This window comes from Delphinus delphis, chromosome 18 (genome assembly GCF_949987515.2).
Source record: "Delphinus delphis chromosome 18, mDelDel1.2, whole genome shotgun sequence".
Taxonomy (NCBI): domain Eukaryota; kingdom Metazoa; phylum Chordata; class Mammalia; order Artiodactyla; family Delphinidae; genus Delphinus; species Delphinus delphis.
The window spans coordinates 7477575-7498741 of record NC_082700.1 but is presented as its reverse complement, the minus strand read 5'-3'; the positions used below and the strand labels follow the sequence as shown (position 1 = coordinate 7498741).

At 46.4% G+C, this 21167-nt stretch overlaps 1 protein-coding gene across 5 annotated transcripts in view; it reads right to left on the bottom strand.

Moving 5' to 3' along the window:
* Positions 1-4739: 4739 nt before the first annotated feature.
* Positions 4740-21167, bottom strand: part of ALOX5AP (arachidonate 5-lipoxygenase activating protein) — a 78193-nt gene continuing 61765 nt past the window's right edge. For 2 of the 5 annotated variants that reach the window (XR_009516766.1, XR_009516767.1), the window contains one exon: positions 14040-14064. Coding sequence is in view for 1 of the 5 variants with exons in the window: in XM_059995616.1 (XP_059851599.1) it covers positions 5009-5171; positions 10293-10374; positions 13994-14064 (316 nt within the window). In the remaining 4 variants the exon portion in view is untranslated. Of the gene's footprint in view, positions 5172-10292; positions 10375-13993; positions 14065-21167 lie in introns of those variants that run through there. The other 3 variants (XM_059995616.1, XR_009516768.1, XR_009516770.1) reach the window with 3 other exon arrangements.

The following is a 21167-nucleotide window of genomic DNA, read 5'->3' as shown; positions in this document are numbered from 1 at the left end:
AAATTGTTTTCAAAAATTATCCAAAGAGAGACAGAGTCGTTGCTCTTCTATAGATAGAATTTCTGATTTCCTTGAAGCCTATGCTGACATCTTTCAGGCAAGCAGGAGTCTGCCCATTTGCGGAGCCGCAGGAAATGTTAATACGTAGGCTGGTGACAATCTGTACTACCTATCGGCACAGCATCTAAGGGCATAGGCCAGGGTAACAAGAAGAAAGGAGGATAAACTTCTCCTGGGACTCTGGTCGATTTGTGTGCCAAGCGGAATTTTTAATTTGGAGAGCAGTTCTGCAGAAATGAACAGAAACTGCTATCTAAACATTTTAATAAGAATAAGTCCCTGAGCCAATATGCAATTGAGTGCAGTGCTTTCTAGTAATTTCATTTATACAACAGCTCCACAAGCTGTTTCTCTCTCCATTTTCAGATAACCCTCGCTTTGAGGGTGACCAGAAAAATGATATTTTAATAATGGGCCACATCTGTTGATCAGAAATACTTAATGAAACACTCTCATGATCATATGGGTAACAAGCTTCAAAGAACTCTTTTCTAGATTTAGACAGGACCTGTTCGCTTCTTGTGGTAATTTTTCAATATCGTCTGCAAGGAATCGTTACCCAAAGACACGTGCTTGGCCTGAGGTCCAGCGTGTTTTTCAGCTAGGAGACCTTGCTGGCTCCCACAGAACTTCTGGACCGGTGCTGTCCAATAGAAATATCGATACAACACCAGCTGCATATGGAATTTAAAATTTTCTAGTCATCACATTAAGGAACGTAGAAAGAAACAGGTGCAATTAATTCTAATTAATGAATGAATGCATTTTGTTTAACACAACATATCCACAAGATTATCATTTGGATGTGTAATCAATATAAAAACATTCTTAATGGGATATTTTACATTTTTTATATTACGTCTTCAAAATCCGGCGTGCGTTTTCCATTTACAGCCCATCCCCATGCCGACAAGCCAAGTTCAAGGGCTCCATAGCCACGTGTGGCTATCGTATTGGGTGGCGCAGCTCTAGAGCAAAGGGTTCCTGAAAAGGTAGTCTGCAACCACTCACATCAGGAAAACCCTGAGAATCTGAATAAGAAGGTGAATTCCTGGGCCCTGTTCATGACCTACCAAATCGTATCTCTGGGGGTGGCACTGAGGGATTTGCATCTTTTAACAGCTCCGTAGCTGGAGCTTTGCTTAGTAAAACTTGAGAACATCCGTTAGGCTCCCTGTCCCAACTTATAGTCCTTCAGATATCACCATCACAGCCCTCACTGTTCCCGACCCAGGCTCCTCGCCTTCCCCAGGCAATAGAAATTGACTAGAGGCCAGACAAGAAATTCAGGCAAGGCTCTACCGGGGCCCCTGCTGCAGCAGCAGGGAGGGAGAACAAACAACAGGTTCCCTTGCTTGTTCGTTCCCGAGGCGGGGCAGGCTTGTTTCTTACAGGGGGTGAGAGTGAGGTGTGTCCAGGGGTCGGGCCGGAAGGGTGGCTTAGGGAGTTTGCCCACCCCTTAGGTGGTGTTGTGTGCAGGGGGAAGGCTCAATACCCTGCTTTTGCTCCGGGCTCTTCAAAAGTGGCGGTTGAGTTTGTTTGGTTTTTTTTTGGTCTCTGTATCTTCTGGGGCCAGAATTTGCCCCAACTGCGCATGCACACAGTCATTTTTAGTCCCATACAGTTTCTCTCTATTTTGTAGCTGGAGGAGAGGTGTGTCCACGTGCAAGCACTGCAGCACCGCAGCAAAGGGTCCAGGTCCCAGGCCTGTCTCACCACCACACATCATATAAACCAGGAGATACAACCTCACCACCCAGTCTATTCTGTTATTGGCTCACAAGCGTCTCTTGAGCACTGATCATGTCCAGCACTGTTCTCGGCAATAAACAATGGGGGGGGGGGCGCTTCCCTGGTGGCGCAGTGGTTGAGCGTCCGCCTGCCGATGCAGGGCATGCGGGTTCGTGCCCCGGTCCGGGAAGATCCCACATGCCGCGGAGCGGCTAGGCCGGTGAGCCATGGCCGCTGAGCCTGCGCATCCGGAGCCTGTGCTCCGCAATGGGAGAGGCCACAACAGCGAGAGGCCCGCGTACAGCAAAGAAAAAACAGAAACAAAACCAAAAAACAATAGGGGTGTTGCTCTGGGGTATTTATTGCTCTGGGGTAGAGCAATAAACAATAGAGGCAGTGTCCCTGCCCTTTGGAAGCTTACATTCCAGTGTAGGAGGCAAAGAATAAACCAGGGAAGGGGTAAATAAGTGGTCTGATTTCTGGTGGTGATGGGTACGGACAAGAAAAGCGGGAAGGCAGGAGGACAGGGGGTGAGGCGGAGGAAGGCTGGGCTTCTATGCAGGCGCAGTGAGGTGGTCTTGGGGGCTCTGGGAAGAGATGACCACAGACACTGAATGAAAGGATGAAGGGAGCCCCGGAGCAGTCTGGGAGGAGCGCACTGCGTTAGAGCCGGCAGCGCGACGCCTGTGATAGTCAATGCACTTGACTTTAAACGTCGAAGTGCGTGGGATTTCATTCTGCAGCAACAGAAAACGAATGTAGCAATAATGAATATAATAAATATAGCAATAATAATCTTCAGCACTTATTATATGGTAAACTTATTCAGTTGCTTTATCTCATTATTCCTCACAACACCCCGTAAAGCTGGCACTGTTATTAGCCCAGTTTAGCACATGGGAAGACGGCACAGAACTGAGGACGTGACAGAGCAGGGGTCCAGCCGAGGCCGGAACTCTGCAGAGAGTTTGGTCACTGTGCACCGCTGCCTCCTATTAGGGGCGGGGTCCCTCACGCAGGAGCTCTGCACCTGAGCGCCCCTTCTTCACAATGTGGAGGAAGGCTGCTCTACCCACGTCTCATCCCCCTGGTGCCTCCGCCCTGCCCGGCCTGCCCAGGCCACGGCCTGCAGAGCCTCCTCTGATGGGCCATCACATTGCTTCCTCTCCTGCCCGCTGCAGGCCCCATGGCCAGTTTGGCCTCTGGGATAAGGTGCCCCCAGGCTCCACTGGGCATATTCTGGCCTAGCCCACCCTTAGGGTGACCGACTCTTCTTGGTTTCCCAGGACTGTCCCAGTTTTAAAAACAAAAGCCCCACCTTCCAGGAAAGCCCTTGGTCCCAGGCAAACTGGGATGATTTCTCACCCTACCATCCTCTGAACCAACCGAGGCTGAGGTAGGCACAGGGGCCACTTGCATCCTGCAGCTTGCCGTGACCTTTCCTGTCACCAAGATGCAAAGAAAGGCCCGGCTAGGATACTGAGTCCTGCTCCCGCCCCGAGAGCTGAGAGCAGAAGCAACTCCACTGAGGCAACTGGCTCCTGCTGGATGTGGGGTCTTCAGCCTGGACCCTCAGACAGGCTAGGAAACCATGACCCCGTGAGGACTGTTCCCGTGAACTGAGAGACCTGCTTGCCTTGAGCATCACGCATGCAACACGTTGATGCAGACATCACTGAGGCCAGACTCCACGTGCCCATCCACTCTGCTCCCAACAGGAGAGAGCCGGGGGGAGAGTTGGCCCCCATCCAGCCCCATCCTCCCTGTGATGGTGACCATGATGCAACTCGGCTGGGGGTAAAGGGGGCTCATCTACTGCTGGTCACCTCAACTGAGAGCTCAGTCCCGATGAGCCGGCTTCTCTCCATTGGGTGTCCTAGGCTCCTGAGCACACCCTGCTGTCTTCCAAATTGTGCTTTTTCTGTCAAGGAACAGCAGGTGTGACAGTGGTTGGACCATTACGAATCTGTACCTGATACGGGAAATGGCTCCACACACATACTTTATGAAGTATTACCAGCCAGGGACTCATGAACTCATGCACTTACTTATTCATTTGTTCTACTAATATTTGGGGACCCCTACGATGGGTCTGGCATCATCCTAGGCTCTGACACTGAGTTACAGCACATTTTAAACTGAATGATACAAAGAGTGCTGGGCACGATGGTAGCACATAAAGGTACCAACCTAGTCCTCATGGGGTGCGGGTAGGGGGCACACATTCAACAAAAGATTCTTAAGGAAACAAAAGGTTCTTAAGGAAGTCTGTTTGTCCACAGGAAGGATTGTTTGTTTGTTTTTGCATTTATCCCCAATTTATTTATCTCATTAAAACCGTTAGAAAAAAATCTTGATCTCATACGACTCACGCCTACTGTCCCCTACAATACATCACGGTACAGGACGTTTTCTGAGTTCCCAAATAGTCTGAGCCCTTGGGTGCCTGCTATGCGCCAGCCTCTAAGCTTGGCACAGGAAAAGCAAAATAAACAGGGACATTCAAGAGCTGACGATTTAGTGGGCATGGGCGGCACGTACTAAAAGCACCTTGACGTTGCGATATGGACTTGCTGCGGTTGAGACGTGCACAGGGTGCTGTGCTGGGGGTCAGGGGCAACACCAGACCAACCTGGAAAAGGCAGTCTTCAGTTGTGTCCTGTCTCTTTCTTTGTTTCGTGGTATTTTTTTGCCACTTAAAAATTTTCAAATAATACATGAAAATATAAATAAGAGATTAACACTTACTCCGAATCTCTTCACCCAGAGATAATCACACTTGACCACTGGTGACCTTCCAGGTGTGTGTGTGTGTGTGTGTATGTGTGTGTGAAGACAGCGTATTTTTTTATCATCATCATTAAGGTCAAGGAAAACAACGCAGTTATTCAACTGTAGCAATTTACCCACGTAAAACTCAACCACCAGCCTCGCATATGTGTCTGCATTTTATTTTAGGAAAACATAAATCGGGTCACAACACATCCTCGGAAAGCAGGATAAGTAAGAAACACACAGACGGGATCTGAAGAGCAAATCTGGTGCCACCGTCACGTTCCAGGGCGGAGCTGACATGAAGATATTCTCTTCCAGGAAAAGTGAGGTTCGCTCAAGCTGCAAAGCCCAGAGGGTCAGCAGATTTACAGCGTCGTTTAAAGGGTTGAGTTAGGACGGCTTCTAGGGACTGATTAGCTGAGCACACCCACCCGGAATTCAGTTAGGGGATGAGGAGGAGGGGGGAGATGGTGGTGGCGATCGTCTTCATGTAGTTTTCAAAGTCACTTCCGAAAACGAGGATGAGGAAATAGTTGAGTATCCCAGCCAGGGACATGAGGAACAGGAACAGGATGATGCGTTTCCCAAATATGTAGCCACGTGTGCTGGAAAAAAAAGGGAAGAGAAACTGTAGAGGCAACACAAATGATACCAAATTAACAAGAAACGCTATCACGTTGAGGTACACGGGCTTTAAATACAGCTCCTTTTACTCAAGAATGCTCCATTTACTTTCTATGAAGGATGGTAGTGTCTTAGCTACTATTAGTCATTGAATCTATTTCAAAACCGAGCTAAGAGAGCCTCACGCCCATCACCATTAGGGCTCTGCTCTCCGGCTTCTCAGTGCCATCGGCACGCCAGCTCCTGGACGGCGTGAGGGTGGTGGCTTCTGCTGGTCAGCGGGGTTCTGACCGGGGACTAGGAACCCATGGGCTGCCTGAGACCCTCTCCAGGAGCGCCTGTAGGAGCTGTGCTGGCCAGCGTGTAGCATGCAGGGCTTTCAGGGCCTCTGTGTGAGAAGATGGTTTCAATGAGCCAAGAAGCCTGGTGGCATCTAAGCGGTGCGTTGGCATCCGAGGGCTCGATCTAGTCTCCTGAGCTGCCTGGGAATAACTCATGTTCGCTCTAATGAGAGCCAACCCCCAGCACTGGAAGGCAGGCCCTTACAATTGAAGTGAATCAGGGGAGGGAGACGTTTCCTCGCCTTCTCTCAGAGGCTCAAAATCCTAAGCCGCTTGGACAGAGCATCAGCTGGGGTCAGGAGGCGTCTCCCCAGTGACATGTGACCACCTAGCTGTGCATAGGGGCTGCCCTGGCTTCCTCTCTCCCCTGCAGCATCCTCCCGTGACGGCTGTGGCTGGTCCATCTGTGCAGCACCGGCACATGTAGAAAGTCCAGCCAAGTGAGTCTCTAAGGCTGTTAGTAAAGACCCCGGCGAGGGGCCCCTGTGGCAATCAGGAGTGCTCCCCGAGATCAGCCAGCTCAGCTAAACAGACGCCTTAATGCTGCTTGGCCCTCGTTTGCTACAATCAGAGAGCAGAATGTGGCATCCACAGGCTCGACGTTAGAAATTTTATCATTTTGAAAGGGACCCCAAAGGTTCATAAGGCATCTCCTAATATTCCTGTGTCGAGAATTTGAAAATCATTCCACGGTTGAGCATGAACGTCCTCGCTGCCCACAGTGTCCCGTGCACCAGCAGCACAGACACCTGTTGGAAATGCAGAATCCCAGGTCCCTCCCCAGATCCACTGGGTCAGAACCTGCGCCACTGACGAGCTCCCTCTGTGACTCCCGGGCCCAGTAAAGTCTGGGAGGCACTGCCCGCTGCCAGCACCCTGCTCCTTTTTAGCCGGCTGTGTTCCTCTGTCTTTGGTTTCCTGTTCACGGTCCTGCTCAGGAAGGGACACATTCTAGCTCTTTGTTGGGGAAAAAAAGTTTGGTCCCAAAAGAAAAGCGAGCTGAATTGTATCCCCCGCATTCACGTCAGACCGCAGAATGACTATTTAGAAAGAGGGTCTTTAAAGAGAGGTAATTAAGGTCAAACGAGGTCACTGGGGTGGACCCTAACTCACCATAACTGGTGTTCTTATAAAAAGAGGTGAAGACACAGACATGCACAGAGGGAAGACCACTGAGGACAAAGGGAGAAGACGGCCGTCTGCAAGCCAAGGAGAGAAGCCTCAGAGGAAACCAACGCCCCCGACATCTTCGTCTTGGACTTCCAGCCTCCAGAACTGTGAGAAAATGCGTATCTGTTGTTTAAGCCCCCCAGTCTGTGGCACTGTGTTATGGCGGTCCTCAAAGACAAATACAGAGAATTACCTGCTAATGCTGATAAGGAACTGAAAATAAAGCAAACGAGTCTATTTTTCAGCCAGAGAACAGAGGCTTCAGAGAAATTAAATTGTTAAAAGTCAACTATTGTGACTCAGATTTCTCACACGAATGAGGCCACCATATGCTCATTACAGAAACAAGGAAAAGTGATTTGTGAAGCTATTTCAGAACCTGCCCAAGATAAATCTGTGGCGAAGGATGAAACGGGAGTACCTCCTGATGAAACAGTGGTGTTCTTGATTTGGGTAGGAAGTTTCTAAGGATTCGAGGCATATCTCCCCTAAGGAGATGGGTCTATGGTGCTTTAACTCTTCCCAGACAAGAACTCAGCACGCTGTCACGTGCAGGGCTACGTGTGAAGGGGGGGGGGGGGCCCCGTCCAGCCCTTCATTCACTGCATTTTTAAGTCTCAAGCTTGGAGATGGGCTTTTGAAAACTGTGTCCATTATCATTTCTGTAAGCTCAATATTTGGGGTCTTGCACGGTGCCCCTGACTCTGGGAGATTCCCAGGTCTCTGCCATGCTTACTGTTATCACCTCACAACTGACACAGTACCTGCTCAGAGCAGGTGGTCAGTAAAGGTCCTGAATGATGCTGAGTGAACGAGGGGGGCGTAGGCAATGAGGAGAAGGTGGGCTTGGGTAACCCGAACTCACAGGCCTCGAGTCGCAGCCAATCTTTGCCCAACCAGCTCTGAGCTGAGAACTTCAAATTGCAAAGAGAAACTTAGTGGGAGCTCCACCAGGGAACAGGGCTCTGAGGGACAAGCAGACAGAGCAGCCTAGATGCCAGGCAGGTGGTAAAAGGCAGGTAGTCTTGTAACATCAGGCCAACTGCCATTGAGTTTGGGCCCAGATAGTAGCTCAGAAGGAAAGAGGAAGAAACTAAAATTCACCCTACACTGCAGTGTCATTAAGGATGCTACCTCATCAGGACAGGGAGAAAGGGGTCACCGTGTAAGGAGAAGGACTGAGAATAAGAGCCATAACTTCTAGGAGGAGTAAAGGAGACAGATGTAAAATTCTTGCAGGGCAGCCTGAAGCCGGAAGGCGAGGAGTGACTTACCCACCCACTGGACCAAAAATGACACTGGAACTTCTGAAGGGGTCAGAGCCAAAAGATGATCTAGAGCCCAAGGGAGAAGGTTCTGGGGAAGGATCTCACTGAGCAGTAACCTCCATGCGCTGGTGAGGCCAAGAACTAAAGCAGGTCTGGAGGGTATTAAGGCATCTGCAGAATCCAAGGGTGACACAGCCCAGGGACAGAAGGACAGGGGAAGGAGAGGAGTCTACAGCAGAAGAGGGATTAGCAAGTAGTTTCTAGAAGGCAGAATTAAAAATCCCCTTGACCTGGGGACTTCCCTGGCAGCCCAGCGGTTAAGACTCTGCGCTCCCAATGCAGGGGGCATGGGTTCGATCGCTGGTCGGGAAACTAAGATCCCGCATGTCCCACGGTACAGCAAAAAAAAAAAAAAAAAATCCCCTTGACATGACCACAGAGGCCCTCAGGCTATATTTTGGTCTAAATTAGGATCAGACACTTCATCTAGTGTGTATCGTTTCTGCTGATGACAACTGCCCAGAACACTGTGTTGAGAAAGTATTGTGAGGCCGTGCTAGGTCTCGGCGGGAAGGAGCACGATGATGGCTAGTAACGCATGTGCAGGGGCGGTGAGAAGGGTCCAGCACTGGCACAGACAGTGGGCTAAGGGGCGATGGGATCTTCTTCCCACCACCTGATGGGGGAGACCAGGGAGGGATTTAAGAGCACGGGCCTCATTTCAATGAGGTCCAGAGACGCGTCCATTTTTAAGTCTATTGTCCTGTTGTGTATTCTTGTTCATTCCCTAGTAGTGACTACCTTGGAAATGAAAAGAGCCTGTGGGTAAGCGGACATATTTTGTCATGTCCCACAGAGTGTCTTGGAATTAAAGCAACTTTAAGGGAATTCCCTGGTGGTCCAGTGGTTAGGGCTCCGTGCTTTCACTGCCGTGGCCCCGGGTTCAATCCCTGGTCGGGGAACTAAGATCCCGCAAGCCACGCGGCGTGGCCAAAAAGATTAAAAATTAAAGCAACTTTAAGATCTCAGGCAAGTGGTGACGGATAAAGAGGAGACCAGTGACTGGGCTGAATTCCTGGGACTTTGGGGGAGGAAGACGGGGCTTCGGGGGGAGCCAGCCGGGAGAGCAGAACCCCTCATTTCATTGATAGTTACTCTGCCCCCTTCGACTCTGGACAACAGGTAAACCTCTGGGGAAAGGCAGAATAGCGGTTTTCCAGGATAAAGAAGAATAAAGAATATCACTGAGGACAGCGTTGACAAGGATGTGCGAGGTAATGGAGTTGTGGTTTTAGAGGATAAACAAAAACGCCGCTAGAGAGGAATGAGGGGGAGGTGAGCTTGGAGGAGACTTGCTGGGGGTACCACCATTCCTCTCCGGCCGCAGCTGACCATCCAACCACCGGAAATCACTCAGCTTCGCAGGCCCCCGGGTTCCCCAGAAGCAGTGCTTTCACCTGGTGACCTTCTGGGATGGCACTGCCTTTGTCACCGCTGAAGGAGGCTCCCTGAACGGAGAGTCCCTTATCCACTAGAGGGGGCGCTATTGTGAGAGACAGAGAGAAGTGAAGCCAGACAAGGGAGAGACATGGAGCCGGAGGCTGGGGTCAGTGTGTGGGCGGAGCTCCCAGAGCATCTTCCCAGCCTTCAGAGCCCATCAGGAATTCTGATCGCTCAGGAACTGGTGGAAATTGTAACTCAAACATTTCTTCTTCAAGCATTATCATTTATTTTACTAAAATCCAGCCTTCCCAACCCAGGTCTAGGGAAAGTACAATTGCCGCTTTGGGCGACATCTGTAAGCAGCGCAGTGGTGACTCTATCCACTGGCTCCGTCTGATGCCTGCTAGTGCATCTTACTTTCTCAACATTCTTTCCGCTGGTCCCCGGATGATCTGTTACTCAAGGGAACTCATCACAAGGTGCAAGCTTTAGTTCTCGTTTCTCTAGGCAAACAATGAAATGTTTCACTCACTGGAGGCTTTGGGAAGCCAGACAGAGACCGTCATTCAAGCCCCAGACTCTGCAGGGTGGGAGTAGAGGGTGTGGGGTTGCAAAGAATGCGTTAAAGCATGCTTTGTGAGCCCAGCACCGTGTGGGGGAATTTTTAAATGGGAAAACTAGTCGAGGGCCCCAGCTGTATTTCAGAACCAGCAAAGCTCAAGGAGAAAAGGACGAGGGGTCCTAGTCGGCCTCCACCCTCCCACCCTGAGTGGTCCCACAGGGCCTTAAATGGTAGATGGAATACTGTTGTGAATGACCACTCTTCCAGCTGGAAAAGTACGACTCCCTGCACGGTTCTTAAACAGTCCCAATGGCCTACCTCTGCGTTCTCTCCCCCAGGTAGCCAACAAAGTACTTTTGCCTCACAACCAGGTACATCAGTCCAGCAAAAGCCGCAGGAACTAAGTGGAGAAAGGAAAACACCTTGCGTTAGCGTCGCTGACACCAAAGCATGCTAAGTTAACCCAGTATTAATACAGTCATTATGCAATCAATGTTGGTCACGAAACTGAGCAGAGGCCTCAGCTTCTGCCAGTTGGGGCCGATGTGAAGTTCAGCAAAGAGCCTGCAGCTGGAAGAAACCTGAGATCTTTAATAATAGTCATGTTGCGAAGTAAGTCAGAAACAGAAAAACAAATACCGCATGCTAACACGTGTATATGGAATAAAAAAAAAAAGGTTCTGAAGAACCTAGGGGCAGGACAGGAATAAAGATGCAGATGTAGAGAATGGACTTGAGGACATGGGGAGGGGGAAGGGTAAGCTGGGACGAAGTGAGAGAGTGGCATGGACATATATACACTACCAAATGTAAAATAGATAGCTAGTGGGAAGCAGCCGCATAGCACCGGGACATCAGTTCAGTGCTTTGTGACCACCTAGAGGGGTGGGATAGGGAGGGTGGGAGGGAGACGCAAGAGGGAGGGGACATGGGGATGTATGTATATGTATAGCTGATTCACTTTGTTATAAAGCAGAAACTAACACATCATTGTAAAGCAATTATACTCCAATAAAGATGTTAAAAAAAAAACTCAACAGAAAAAATAAAACAAAACAATCTAGTTAGAAATTTAACAAAAGACATGAAAGGTATTTCAGCAAAGGGGATGTACAAATGGCAAAAAAAAAAAAAAAAAGCACATGAAGATTACTCTCATTAGACATTATAAGGAAGCACAAATTAAAACGATAATGAGACATCACTACACACCTATCAGAATGGCTAACAAAAAATAACGATGACACCAAACACTGATGAGGCTACATATTGCTGGTGGGAATGTGAAATGTTACAGTCTGGTAAAGACTTCAAGAATTTCCTACAAAACTAAACATGGAATTACCATATGGTACAGCAACTGTACACTTGGGCATTTATCTCAGAGAAATAAAAAATTATGTTCACATAAAAATAATAAGAATAATAGTCATGTTACCCTGTATTGGCATCACGGTGTAGTTTACAAAGTCTTTTCAAACCCTTCATCTAATTTGAATCCTTTTCACATGATTGATACCATCTTTTCTATTTCCAGATGTGGAAACATGGGCTCCATTGGCCAAGGGGCTTGTGTAAGACTGTCAGCTTGTAAGTGTGTGTGTGTGTGTGTGTGTGTGTGTGTGTGTGTGTGTGTGTGTGTTTGGGAGGAGAGCTGGACTTGAACCCAGAGCCCTGCTCTGAAGCTGGTTCTCTTCAAAGTACGCCCTTCACCTGTGGGCCTCCAGGAATTGCAACGTGCAACCTTTTCTGAACAATTGCTACAGTTCAGGAAAGATCTCTGGGGAAAGAAATGCCCTTTGCATTCCAGCCAAATAACCCCATGGAGGCCTGAACGCTTGGAGCTGAGAGTTAGGAAACCCAGCCCCACCAGGACTATTACGATCTGGAGCTAATGCTTAACTCATTCCACATCTGGACAAAGGGCTGATTACAGCTTTCCTACCTATCAGGAATTAATATGCAGGTGAAACAGAAGTATGGGTATAAAAGCTCTGTGAAAACCCCCCAGCGTTATTCAAATACCAAATTAAGTGCATTAACCGAGCACTTTTTATGCGTCACGTACTGCCCGAGGCATACCGGGTACTCTGGTCTACGATCCTCTCCTCTCTGAAGGTCACAAAATTGTCACAATTCACAATTTGCCTTGGACAAAGTCTTTCCTGGTTGGTCCCTTCCGGGTCGCTCTGCTCTAACTCACCGACCCATCTCTCTTTCACTGGGAGCTAAGGTGAATATAACCTAAAAGAAACCAGGGTGCAAAGTGGCTGAACTCCTTGCCCATATGCAGGGAACGGCGCCCACCTCTGGTGTGGACCTGGGCTGCTTGGAACACCAGGAGAGGTGTCGTGGATTCAAATCCAGGGTCTAAAATTCTCAGGTTTGAGCAAGTTCCCCTGGGGTTTGGGTTCCTGCTCTGTAAAGTGATGGGTTTGGGCTGGGGCTCCTTTCACCTAAAAAATTCTACAATCTACCATATTCATAGGAAGTGATGATTATCGAACAGGGGTGACTGACACTTCTGTCTCCCAGCAATGCCAACACTTGCTTTGGCAGAAAATGCATATTTCCAGCACCCTGAAACCCCTTCCAACTCCCTTTGTATTTAACTAACCAGAACAACTCCAGATTCACCTGTATCAAGTATCGTCTAAGACATAAAAGGAAGCATCTCTCCTACTCTAAGTGTAGTTTGACTTGACTTTTCAAGTGATGCCAGACATGTTTCTTATTTAACTGAGGACAGAAAGTGGGAAATAAAGAGTGAGCTTACTGACAGCCTTACAGCGCACATGATATTCCTGAAGTGGTTTCTGCTACCATCCCTCACCTCTCTTCTCTCTCACTGCACCTTATTCTTTTCCTTCATGGCATGTCTCACTCTTGGCAAAAATTTATCCATTCATTTATTTTCTATGGTCCATCTCGCCAACTGCTGTGTGCTTCACCACCATCTCTGTTTTATTTATCGCTGTGTATCCAGGGACAGGGCTTGGCACATAGTAGGTGTTCAATGTATATTTTTATGGAAATAAATAAAGTAAGAGGATACTTGTGAAAAATCCAGGATTTAGCCTGAAAGACCTGGGCTCCCATCCTGGCTCTGTTATTCACCAGCTAAGCAACCTTGAAAAAGTCACTTTATGTCCCTGAACCTGTCATAAAGTCACTTTATGTCCCTGAGGGTCCTCAAAGGTAACAGGGGGAAATAATATCTACTTTACCTACTTTATAGAATGAGTGAAGGCAATAAGGATGAAATCATTTATCAGAGGACGCTAGTGGCCTTTTGTCATGCACTGCTGGGCCACAGCATGGAAGCCGGCCAGGTCATGCCGAGCCTTCACCAGACACAGGGCCAGTCTCCAAAGGGGAACAAAAATACCACACAGGGACTTCCCTGGCGGTCCAGTGGAAGACTCTGTGCTTCCAATGAAGGGGGCGCGGGTTCGATCCCTGGTCTGGGAACTAGAGCCCACATGCCGCGTGGCACGGCCAAAAAGAAAAAAAAAAAAAAACCACCACTCAGGTTTCCACTTAATTTTAAATCAACTCTGGGGGTCAACGTGCTGAAGTCAAGACGGTGGGCTGCTAAGAACCGGGGAGGCTGGAGACCTGGACCGAAGAAGGATCACCATGCAGAAGCCGACTGGCAGGACAGCCAAGTGACAGCTGGCCCAGAATAGACCCCTCGGGCGCTCTCATTTAGAATGCCCTTGCATCTGAGCTAACACGGCTTAAGGATTCTGAGTCACATTTAGCCATAAACCACCCTTGTCAGCGCAGCCACTCTCCACCAGCCACCAGGGGGCCAGCATTAGCGATGCATTACCGCAGGGCTCCGCGCGGGCGCCCCGCCCGCTGAAACACAGCCTCCGGAGGGTCTCGCCTCTCCAGGGCTTCATGGATTGGAGCTGGAGGGCAGGCGAAGCCTTTTCAGCAAAAAGCCTGCCCTCGAAGCTCCTGGTGATGCATCACGTTTCAGAAAGAGAACACGCAGGAGAAGCCTGGGTTACCTTGGCTGCAGAGAAGCCCGGCGCTCCAGAGCGTGACGAGGAAGGTGGGGTACGCATCCACACAGTTCTGGCTGTAGGATAAACACACAAGGGGAACCGTCAGAAGACACGCTACTGCAGCGCAGTCTCAAAATTACCCGAAACCCCGAATTAATCATCACTGTCGCGCACAGCACAAACCCCATTGATAATTCCACTGACCTTTACCTGATAAGACGTCAGAAACAGACAGCGGTGTGTGTAAAGCGGACACGGGTTCGGAAACCATCCACTCCCTTCCTCGGTGGAGCCGCTCGGAGACCCACTTTCTTCATGGTTTCGCCTTGGCAGGATTCCTGTTCCCGGTTACGCCAAAGCGCTTCTTGGAATCGAAAAGTGAGCGCTGCGGACAGCAGGTTGCTGGAGCAATGGCCTTGTGCAGGGCTCAGTCCTCACGCCCGTGCTGGTGTCTTACACCCTTGGTCTCCTTTAAACTCAAGCAATCCTGTGAGCACACATGGTGACTGCATGCGTTTCCTGGGGCTGCTGGGACAACTAGCCACAAGCTCAGTGGCTTAAAACAAGACAAATTGATTATCTGGAGGTCAGAAGTCTGAAATCGGTCTCGTTGGGCCAAAATGAAGGTGTCCACATGGCTGCATTCCTTCTGGAGATGCATCGCTTCTGTCTCCTTGCTTTTCCCAGCTTCTAGAGATCACCTGCATTCCTTGGCTTGTGGACCCTTCCAACCTCAAAACCAGCAATGTCTGATCATGTCTTCTTTGCGACACCAACTCTTCTGCCTCCTTCTTCCACATTTGAAGGATCCTTGTGATTACGTTGGGTCCCACCCAGATAATCCAGAATCATCTCTTAAATTGAACTTAAATTCAGCTGGTTAGCAACCTTGATTCCTCCTTGCCACGTAACATAACCCATTCACATGTTCCCGAGATTAGGATGTGAACACCTTTGGAGGTCATTATTCGACCTACCACAATTAGTCTCATGTTTCAGATGAGAAACTGAATCTTGGAGAAGTTGAATACCTTGCCCAGGGTCACCCAGCTACAGAGTAGCAAAGCCAGGATTCACAGCCTGGTCAGTACTCTAAAACCAGGTGTGTTACCTCTTCGACTCTACAAGCACACCTCAGAAATAGCGTGGCTTCAGTTCCGCACCACCACGATGAAGCAAATACCAGATAAAGCAACTCACAGGAATGTTTTTGTTTCCCAGTACACATAAAAGTGATGTTTATGCTATACTGTAGTCCACTGTATGTGCAATAGCATTATGTCTAAAAAACAAGGTACATCACTTAATTTAAAAATACGTTATTGCTAAAAAATGCTAACCATCATCCGACAATTCAGGGCTGCTGCAAACCTTCAATTTGTAAAAAAAACAAAAACAAAAAACCCCGCAGTGTCTGTGAAGCACAATAAAAAGAGGGATGCCTGCACTAAAGCAAACAGCAAGTGTTCTCGAGTTTACAGCCTAGATCAGAACAATCAACATGCACATCCCTGGAAACACACACAAGAAGACTCAAAAGAGGAGAGCAATGCAATAGAGCAGGGAGGATTTGGTGACTAGAATTGCGTCCCCCACCTGACATTAACCTGCTGTTTGTCACTGGCAAAGCAATCTCTCTGGACTTAGTTTCCTTACCAGTTAAACTAAGAGACTAATACAGAGTAACTGAGATCCACTTAAGCTCTAAGAGTCCATGGTCTAATGTACTGGTTCTCAAGGTGTGGCCCCTGGACCAGGGGTCACAGCAGAATCACCAAGGAACTTGTTGAAAATGCAAATGTTAATGCCTTCCTTGGACCTAAGGAATTAAAAACGCTGAGGGCGGGCCCAGCAAGAGTTTTAACAGCCCCCCAGGTGATTCTGATACATACTGAAGTTTGAGAACCACTGGTCTAAGGTAATTCGAACTGTATAGATGCAATTTTCAAATTACATTTGGCCTTTTATCCAAATTCCTTCCTTGGATTCTTCATCTGGATCCTTCCTGATCTGGTTCTCATAGAGTTCCTCCTAAAAATCAGCCTTGAAGCCTCGTTCAAACCAATAGGATCTCACGATTCAGCTGGTACCACTGAGAACCCTGGAATGACCAGCCTTTGGTCTGTCCCCTGCAGAGAACCCAGAGGTTGGGTCACGGGGGCCTTCAGATCTTTCTGAGGGTCAAAAAATCCTTTACTGGAGAAGTCAACAAATGGAAAAAGGAAGAAACCAATGTACCCTGTCCTGGACAGACACAGGAGAGCCAGAAGAGCCCTGATGACACTGCTGGGGGCTCTGGATACCCAGGATTTCCATTGATCTATGGACACAGTAAGAACTCCAAAGGGCGGGAGTCCCTTACAAATCTGCCATTTGCGGTGAAGCACCTAGTGAGTAAACAAGCCCCAAAGTGATAACTGTAGCAGCCGCTAAGCAACTGCATCACATCTATTCTTACACCTCATTAGAGACACAAAACTGCAGCCTCGGGACTGAGAGAAGATCCATCTCCCAGTTCCAGAAAACTAGAGAGAACATTCCCTTTTATTTAGTTGAATAATGTTCCATGTCTGATGGGATCTAATACCTGACGCTCCAACAGTTTGAAAATCTATTAATATCAAAGCTCTCCCCGGCTTCCTCTCATTCTCATGCTTCTGTTTTGTTTGTTTTGAAGTTGTGATTTTGTCTGGGTGATGCAAAATTTTAAAAAATTCTTCATTGTCCAAGGGATGTGCTCACAGAGAGAAGTGTCTAGTGACGTGGCATTAGATCAGCCATTCAATCATTCCTGCCTCTTATATCAAGTCACCATGGGCCCTGGTACAACACAGTCTGCCTGGAATTGAACGAAATTCTCCCAACTCTAAGAAAATGGGCTCTTCTCTGAATTTCCAGAATACACCCAGAAACCTAACCCCCACTCTGGCTCAAGCCTGTCGCTCTCCCCATGCAGGACCTCTGACACATCTTCCATCCACAGCTGCGTGCACACACGCCCCTCCTCGCCAGAGGGCTGCTGCAGCACTGAACTCAAGCAGCTTTTGTCCTTTGGTCAGTGATACAGCTGCCTTTAGAGACCTTAGAGGTCACTCATGTGGTCCCTAAAGTCACAAAGCCTGGGTCCCACTCGGGGCTGCCACTTTTTTTTTTTCAGTATTAAAATGTTTAATTTTATATTGTCTTTACCACCTTTAATCTTCTTTTTTTAACATCTTTATTAGAGTATAATTGCTTTACAATGGTGTGTTAGTTTCTGCTTTATAACAAAGTGAATCAGCTATACATATACATATATCCCCATATCCCCTCCCTCTTGCATCTCCCTCCCACCCTCCCTATCCCACCCCTCTAGGTGGTCACAAAGCACCGAGCTGATCTCCCTGTCCTATGCAGCAGCTTCCCACTAGCTATCAATTTTACATTTGGTAGTGCATATATGCCCATGCCACTCTCTCACTTCGTCCCAGCTTACCCTTCCCACTCCCCATGTCCTCAAGTCCATTCTCTATGTCTGCATCTTTATTCCTGTCCTGCCCCTAGGTTCTTCATAACCATTTTTCTTTTTTTAGATTCCATGTATATGTGTTAGCATACAGTATTTGTTTTTCTCTTTCTGACTTACTTCACTCTGTATGACAGACTCTAGGTCCATCCACCTCACTAAAAAATAACTCAATTTCGTTTTGTTTATGGCTGAGTAATATTCCACTGTTATATGTGCCACATCTTCTTTATCCATTCATCTGTTGATGGACACTTAGGTTGCTTCCACGTCCTGGCTATGTAAATAGAGCTGCAATGAACATTGTGGTACATGACTCTTTTTGAATTATCGTGTTCTCAGGGCATATGCCCAGTAGTGGGATGCCTGTGTCGTATGGTAGTTCTATTTTTAGTACTTTAAGGAAGCTCCATACTGTTCTCCATAGTGGCTGTATCAATTTACGTTCCCACCAACAATGCAAGAGTGTTCCCTTTTCTCCACACCCTCTCCAGCATTTATTGTTTCTAGATTTTTTGATGATGGCCATTCTGACCAGTGTGGGGTGATACCTCACTGTAGTTTTGATCTGCATTTCCCTAATGGTTAGTGATGCTGAGCATTCTATCATGTGCTTGTTGGCAATCTGTATATCTTCTTTGGAGAAATGTCTATTTAGGTCTTCTGCCCATTTTTGGACTGGGTTTTTTGTTTTTTTGATATTCAGCTGCATGGGCTGCTTGTAAATTTTGGAGATTAATCCTTTGTCGGTTGCTTCAAAATATAGGCAAATATTTTCTCCCATTCTGAGGGCTGTCTTTTCATCTTGTTTATGGTTTCCTTTGCTGTGCAAAAGCTTTTAAGTTTCATTAGGTCCCATTTGTTTATTTTAGTTTTTATTTCCACTTCTCTAGGAGCTGGGTCAAAAAGGATCTTGCTGTGATTTATGTCAGAGTGTTCTGCTTATGTTTTCCCCTTAGAGTTTTATAGTGTCTGGCCTTACATTTAGGTCTTTAATCCATTTTGAGTTTATTTTTGTGTATGGTGTTAGGGAGTGTTCTAATTTCATTCTTTTACGTGTAGCTGTCCAGTTTTCCCAGCACCACTTATTGAAGAGGCTGTCTTTTCTCCATTGTATATTCTTGCCTCCTTTATCAAAAATAAGGTTACCATATGTGCGTGGGTTTATCTCTGGGCTCTCTATCCTGTTCCATTGATCTATATTTCTGTTTTTGTGCCAGTACCATACTATCTTAATTACTGTAGCTTTGTAGTATAGTCTGAAGTCTGGGAGCCTGATTCTACCAGCTCCATTTTTCTTTCTCAAGATTGCTTTGGCTATTCACGGTCTTTTGTGTTTCCATACAAATTGTGAAATTTTTTGTTCTAGTTCTGTGAAAAATGCCATTGGTAGTTTGATAGGGATTGCATTGAATCTGTAGATTGCTTTGGGTAGTAGAGTCATTTTCACAATGTTGATTCTTCCAATCCAAGAACATGTATATCTCTCCATCTGTTTGTATTGTCTTTTATTTCTTTCATCAGTATCTTATAGTTTTCTGCATACAGGTCTTTTGTCTCCTTAGATAGGTTTATTCCTAGGTATTTTATTCTTTTTGTTGCAATGGTAAATGGGAGCCTTTCCTTAATTTCTTGTTCAGATTTTTCATCATTAGTGTATAGGAATGCAAGAGATTTCTGTGCATTAATTCTGTATCCTGCTACTTTACCAAATTCATTGATTAGCTCTAGTAGTTTTCTGGTAGCATCTTTAGGATTCTCTATGTATAGTATCATGTCATCTGCAAACAGTGACAGTTTGCTTCTTTGCTGATTTAGATTCCTTTATTTCTTTTTCTTCTCTCATTGCTGTGGCTAAAACTTCCAAAACTATGTCGAATAATACTGCTGAGAGTGGGCAACCTTGTCTTGTTCCTGATCTTAGTGGAAATGGTTTCAGTTTTTCACCACTGAGAATGATGTTGGCTGTGGGTTTGTCATATATGGCCTTTATTATGTTGAGATAAGTTCCCTCTATGCCTACTTTCTGGAGAGTTTTTATCATAAACGGGTGTTGAATTTTGTAAAAACCTTTTTCTGCATCTATTGAGATGATCATACGGTTTTTCTCCGTCAACTTGCTAATATGGTTTATCACATTGATTTGCATATATTGAAGAATCCTTGCATTCCTGGGATAAACCCCACTTGATCATGGTGTATGATCCTTTTAATGTGCTGTTGGATTCTGTTTGCTAGTACTTTGTTGAGGATTTTTGCATCTATGTTCATCAGTGACACTGGCCTGTAGTCTTCTTTCTTTGTGACATCTCTGTCTGGTTGTATCAGGGGGTGATGGTGGCTTCGTAGAATGAATTTGGGAGTGTTCCTCCCTCTGCTATATTTTGGAAGAGTTTGAGAAGGATAGGTGTTAGCTCTTCTCTAAATGTTTGATAGAATTCACCTGTGAAGCCATCTGGTTCTGGGCTTTTGTTTGTTGGAAGATTTTTAATCACAGTCTCAATTTCAGTGCTTGTGATTGGTCTGTTTATATATTCTACTTCTTCCTGGTTCAGTCTCAGAAGGTTGTGCTTTTCTAAGAATCTGTCCATTTCTTCCAGGTTGTCCATTTTATTGGCCTATACTTGCTTGTAGTAATCTCTCATTATCCTTTGTGTTTCTGCAGTGTCAGTTGTTACTTTGTCTTTTTCATTTCTAATTCGATTGATTTGAGTCTTCTTTTTTTTCTTGATGAGTCTAGCTAATGGTTTATCAATTTTTTTAATCTTCTCAAAGAAACAGCTTTTAGTTTTATTGATCTTTGCCACTGTTTCCTTCATTTCTTTTTCATTTATTTCTGATCTGATCTTTTATGATTTCTTTCCTTCTGCTAACTTCGGAGGTTTTTTGTTCTTTCTCTAATTGCTTTAGGTGTAAGGTTAGGCTGTATATTTGAGACGTTTCTTGTTTCTTGAGGTAGGATTGCTATAAACTTCCCTCTTAGAACTGCTTTTGCTGCATCCCATAGGTTTTGGGTCATTGTGTTTTCATTGTCATTTGTTTCTAGGTATTTTTTGATTTCCTCTTTGATTTCTTCAGTGATCCCTTGGTTATTAAGTAGTGTATTGTTTAGCCTCCATGTGTTTGCATTTTTTACAGATTGTTTTCCTGTAATTGATATCTAGTCTCATAGCATGTGGTCGGAAAAGATACTTGATACAATTTCAATTTTCTTAAATTTACCAAGACTTGATTTGTGACCCAAGATATGATCTATCCTGGAGAATGTCCCTTGAGCACTTGAGAAGAAAGTGTATTCTGTTGTTTTTGCATGGAATGTCCTATAAATATGAATTAAGTCCATCTGGTTTAATGTGTCATTTAAAGCTTGTGTTTCCTTGTTTATTTTCATTTTGGATGATCTGTCCATTGGTGAAAGTGGGGTATTAAATTCCCCTACTATGATTGTGTTACTGTCGATTTCCCCTTTTATGGCTGTTAGCATTTGCCTTATGTATTGAGGTGCTCCTATGTTGGCTGCATAAATATTTAGAATTGTTATATCATCTTCTTGGATTGATCCCTTGTTCATTATGTAGTGTCCTTCTTTGTCTCTTGTAATAGTCTTTATTTTAAAGTCTATTTTGTCTGATATGAGAATTGCTACTCCAGCTTTCTTTTGATTTCCATTTG